The sequence below is a fragment of the Salvelinus sp. IW2-2015 genome, unplaced genomic scaffold, assembly GCF_002910315.2.
Source record: "Salvelinus sp. IW2-2015 unplaced genomic scaffold, ASM291031v2 Un_scaffold1203, whole genome shotgun sequence".
Lineage (NCBI taxonomy): Eukaryota > Metazoa > Chordata > Actinopteri > Salmoniformes > Salmonidae > Salvelinus > Salvelinus sp. IW2-2015.
The window spans coordinates 49,965-55,689 of NW_019942776.1; the positions used below are offsets into that span (position 1 = coordinate 49,965).

Below are 5,725 nucleotides of genomic sequence, written 5' to 3' on the forward strand. Positions count from 1 at the left end.
AAAAACGACAGAAGAAGATTTTTCTTCTTCTTCTTCTTCTTCCTTCCTCTTAACCTTCTCTTCTCTGTCTTCTTCTTCTTCTTCTTCTTCCAGTTTTGAGATCTACAACAGCTGCCCTGGTGACTCCTGCATCACTGTCTGTCTCGCATAAAACCACACCTTTGACATAATCAGCTATACAAAACATTGGAATTTAAAAGCTGTGCATTATTCTCTGAGGATTTAGTGGTGAATGACAATGGACTTACACAATAAAGCTCGATAATGCCAGTCTGATCTGGCTAGACACCTCACTAATGCCCGAAGAATGAAAACAAGGAAGCACCAAAAATATCTGCATGGATATAAAGATTTCCACACGAGGATATAGACATTAGCACCTTTAGAGAATAATTTAAATTGTAATCTTTTTATTTAACCTTTATAGGCAAGTCAGTTAAGAACAAATTCTTATTTATAACGACAGCCTACCGGGGAACAGTGGGGTTTTACTGCCTTGTTCAGAACAACAGATTTTTTACCTTGTCAGCTCTGGGATTTGAGCCAGCAACCTTTCAGTTATTGGCCCAACACTCTTACCACTAGGCTACCTGGGCTACCTAAAGATATCAGCAACAGGATATAGACCTTAGCACCTTTAGAGGTTATAAAGATATGAACAACTTCCTGCTCCTCACGAGCGACGCCACGTCACTCCTACATCGGCACCTTTAAGAGATATAAAGATATMATCTGAAGCTAAGTAATATAACGATTTAATCGGCACCTTTAAGAGATATAAAGATATCATCGGCACCTGTAAAGAAATACTGAAAATACTTTAGTTTCAGGACAGTTATCACTGGTTATTAACACAAATACCAGGATAAGGGTTACTTCAGTTCCCTTCAGTTAATTGACGGATTTTCTGTTTATTTTATTTATGTATTTTATTTCACCTTTATTTAACCAGGTAGGTTAGTTGAGAACAAGTTCTCATTTACAACTGTGACCTGGCCAAGATAAAGCAAAGCAGTTCGACACATACAACAACACAGAGTTACACATGGAATAAACAAACATACAGTCAATAACACAATAGAAAAAGTCTATATACAGCATTTGCAAATGAGGTAAGATAAGGGAGGTAAGGCAATAAATAGGCCATAGTGGCGAAATAATTACAATTTAGCAATTAAACACTGGAGTGATAGATGTGCAGAAGATGAGTGTGCAAGTAGAGATACTGGGGATTTAACCCTCTGCTATACAGTCAATATACTGCAGTTCCACAGACAAACACGCAGTCAGAGAACCCTTCAGTCTCTTTGTTCTTCTCCACAGAGTTGGGTAACGCCTGGGGCAACGAGAATGTGTTCACCATGGCCGAGGGGATCGTGTGGTTTCGCTACCACAATTACATCGCCTCCCGGCTACGTGAGAAACACTCGTCGTGGTCTGACGAAGACCTGTTTCAAAGCGCCAGGAAAACCGTGGTCGCCACTTTCCAGGTACTAGGAAAAGTCTGCTGTAATCCGACCAACACGTTGTGGTCATTTTATACTGTAATACAGCAAGTCACATGACCAGAAAAGGGAGTCGTTAGTTACATCAATACCAGGTGGTTGTGGGTTTTTGGATGAAATGGGATTAGTTGAGAGTTAGGTGTCTGCGTCACCTCTCACCCCCCCCCCCCCCCCACCCCCCCCCTCCCCGCGGTAACCAGCAACTACAAGTTATTATCCTCTGTTTTGACAAAGCAATGAAAGATGTTTAGTGGTAGTAAATTGACAGAGAAGTAAAACTCAGGAGTTAAATAGACTTTGATTTCGTTTTTTGTCATTTTTACAGGAATATTGCATTCTATGAATGGCTGCCTGATTTCCTGGCGAAAAGACAATGTCTCCCATTACCTGTAAGTAAAAAGAGGAGGGAGAAGAGGGGGGGGCAGAGAGAGAGGGGAAACAAGAGAAGAGAGAGAGAGTAGAAGAGAGAGAGAGAGAGAGAGAGACGAGAGAGAGAGAGCAGAGAGAGAGAGAGAGAGAGAGAGCGGTAAACAGAGAGATGGAGAAGAGAGGAGGAAACAGAAGAGAGGGAGAGAGAGAGAGGGGGGACAAAGAAGGAAAAGAGAGAGGGAACAGAGTGGAAGGGAGGAGAGAGAGTGTGTTGGGACAGAAGAGAGGGAGAGAGAGAGTGTGTGGGACAGAGAGTATGGAGAGAGAAGGAGAGAGAGAGAGGAACAGAGAGAGGGGAATGCATGGATTGAGACGGGAGGGGAAGAGGAACGAACTGACAGCAAGTTCATGCGCTGTAGATCATGGTTAGGTGAAGGATGTTCCTGCGTCATCGAGAACCACAAACAGAGCACACTATTCACACACCACACACTCCAGCACTCACCCACACACAACACACACTACACACACCACACAGACACACACACACAGTCACACGACACGACAAGACACAACTAACACAGATCAACACACATTCAACACACAACAGTACACACACACAACACACACACAGCACCACACATCACACATGTTCACACACACACAGCACACACACACACACACACACATAAAACAAAACACAAACCAACGACACCACAACACACAACACACACACACACACTGAACACACGGCCAGGTGCTCCACAAGTCAGCCAAGAAATAATAAGTCAGAGGTCAGCGACAGAAGAAGACAGTCACATGATGTTCCTTTGTGTTTTCCTCTTAATAATCATTGGAGGTTAGAGGTGTTCCTTTTCCCCCTGTGTTATTTCACAATGTTTGACTCAATACTTCCTTTCCCCCTGTGTTATTTACACGTCTAAGACAATACTTCCTGTCCCCTGTGTATTATTTCACCAACGTTGACAAATCCTTCCTTTCCCCTGTGTATTTCACAAACGTTAGACAATACTCTCTTCTCCCTGTGGTTATTTCAAATGTTTAACAATACTGTCTTCCCCGTGTTTTATTTCACAATGTTGAGACAATACTTTCCTTTCCCTTGTTATTATCACGTTATGACAATCCTTCCTCTCCCTTGTGTTATTTCACAACGTTAGACAATACTTACTTTCCCTGTGTTATTTCACAACGTTAGAACATACTTCCTTTCTCCCTGTGTTGATTTCACAAGTGTTAGACAATCCTTCCTTTGCGCCCTGTGTGTATTCACAATGTTTAGACAATGACATCCTTCCTTTTCCCTTGTGTTATCTTCACAATGTTAGACAAATCCTTCCTTTCCCCTGTGTTTATTTCACACGATAATAGACAATACTTCCCTTTCCCTTGTGTTATATTTCACGAACGCTTAAAGACAATCCTTGCCTTTCCCCTGTGGTTATTTCAACAAACGTTTCGACAATCTTCCTTTCCCCTGTGTTATTTCACAATGTTAGACTACATCCTACAACTCTCCAGCTGTGTTATTTTTCACAAGGCTTTAGACAATACTTCCATTCCTCGTGTTATTTCACAACGTTAGACAATCCTTCCTTTCCCCTGTGTTATTTCACAACGTTAGACAATACTTCCTTCCCCTGTGTTATTTCACAACGTTAGACAATACTTCATTTACCTGTGGGCATACCTTTACCTAGGCCAAATATTTTCTATACGTCCTCTCTTCTGTACTATAGTAGGTTTACAGTATTATACGCTGGTGTCATTGTCTGTCTTGTCTCCTGCAGGCTACCAGAAGTTTGTGGATCCAGGGATCTCGCCTGAGTTTCAGGCAGCTGCCATACGTTTTGCCTCTACGATGGCTCCCCCTGGTGTCTTCATGAGGTACTGTGGCCTAGCTTCCGGGCCGGGCTGGAGAATAGAACACGCTCCTCCTCCTCCTCCGACAGATTCAGAATCCACTAGCCTGGTGTAACCAGCCTGACAGCTGCGTTCACCTTTCAGTTTAACTTCAGATATCAGGGAAACAGAAAGGTGAGAGATGTCAGGTGATCATGCTGGTTACACCAGCCTATAAAACACTTTGGGGCGGCAGGTAGCCTAGTGGTTAGATTGTTGGACTAGTAACTGAAAGGTTGCTCCATCGAATCCCCGAGTTGACAAGGTAAAAATCTGTTGTTCTGCCCCTGAACAAGGCAGTTAACCCCACTGTTCCCCGCTAGGCCGTCATTGTAAATAAGAATTTGTTTCTTAACTGACTTCCCCAGTTAAAATAAAGGTTAAAATACATTTAAAAAACTCCAATATTTCTAGCAGAGTTAATATCTCTAGGCTACAACGTTCTCTTGAGTTTGTGGTGTTGTTTTTTGTTCTAAGAAACACGGTCCCCCCTTTAATGCTGCGTTTGTGTCAACAGTCATATTTTAACAGCTGCTCRAATGTCATTTGTGTCACCGGGACATTTTCCTACTTCCTTGTCTTGGCTACAGAAACAGAACGTGCCACTTTCAAAAGGTTGTCAACATCGATGGGAGYACGTCACCAGCCATGCGAATGTGTAACAGCTTCTGGAACCGTCAGGTAAAACTATAGATCCAAATATGTAAGAAACACACATCTCTGTCAAAACAATTATTATTATTATTATATATTTCTTTTTGTAGCCTGGTCCCAGATATGTGTTAGTTGTCTGTCCAACTCATACGGTCATTCTGAATTTGATACACCACTGATCTGGGGACCAGGCGGTATCTACTACCTACTTTATAGGTCGTCTATATGTACCTGTGTTGAGACAAGTYGTCTGTTCTAGAACCCCAACCTGAAGTCAGGACAGGATATAGACCGTCTGATTATGGGCATGACCTCGCAGATCGCAGAGAGAGAGGACAACATCATCGTGGAAGACTTAAGAGGTTTACCATTACTTTCACTTTTAAATTGTATTTTTTAATGCCCAGTACACGTGGCTTTACATCGTGGAGRCGTGGAGAGGAAGTTATCTCTGTACAGAACGCATGAAGAAGACATGTGAAGTTTCAGTTGTCATAGCTACAGCTGTTACAGTTGAGTCAAGCAAATCAAATCAAATTGTTATTTGTCACATGCGCCCGAATACAACAGGTGTAGTAGACCTTACAGTGAAATGCTTACTTACGAAGCCCCCCAACCAACAATGCCGTTTTAAGAAATAAAATACCAAAACAAACAACAACAAAAAAGAAGAAATAAAAGTAACAAATATTGATGTATATTGGTGGGGCCTTCTCCCCACTAGATTACATGTACGGTCCTCTGCGGTTCTCGCGGTCGGACCTGGTGGCTCTGACGGTGCAGAGAGGCCGAGACTTTGGTCTGCCCAGCTACAACCAGGTCAGAGAGGGCCTTGGCCTGGCCCCTGTAGAGAGGTGGGGAGACGTGAACCCTCAGCTCAACACCACCAACCCACAGGTACTATCAGAACTTATTATGCAATGCTCATGAAGGTTTTCTGTATGGGTTATTTAACGTGTTTACGTAAATCCATACAGAATGTGCTGTTGATTAGAAGGAGGTTTTATTTGCCAATGATCATGGTAGTGTATGTGGTTGGTTAACCTACTCATGACTCACAGGGGCTCAAACCACTGGTCTGAGATCAGCCAGAGCCACAGGGATCAGCCAGAGCCACAGGGAGGGGATTAAACTACTGGTCTGAGATCAGCCAGAGCCACCGCTACTCAGACTCACAGGGTGCTCAAACCACTCTGGTCTGGAAGATCAGCAACAGCCACTAGGGATCATCCAGAGCCACAGGAGGGGATTAAATACGGATTCTGAGACAGCCA

At 43.1% G+C, this 5,725-nt stretch overlaps 1 protein-coding gene across 1 annotated transcript in view; it reads left to right on the forward strand.

The window, feature by feature from the left end:
* LOC112070024 (dual oxidase 1-like) overlaps nucleotides 1–5,725 on the forward strand; it is a 52,375-nt gene that overhangs the window by 5,955 nt on the left and 40,695 nt on the right. The window contains 5 exon segments of the mRNA XM_070438809.1: nucleotides 1,324–1,509; nucleotides 3,686–3,782; nucleotides 4,388–4,478; nucleotides 4,711–4,813; nucleotides 5,176–5,348. Coding sequence (XP_070294910.1) covers nucleotides 1,324–1,509; nucleotides 3,686–3,782; nucleotides 4,388–4,478; nucleotides 4,711–4,813; nucleotides 5,176–5,348 — 650 coding nt within the window.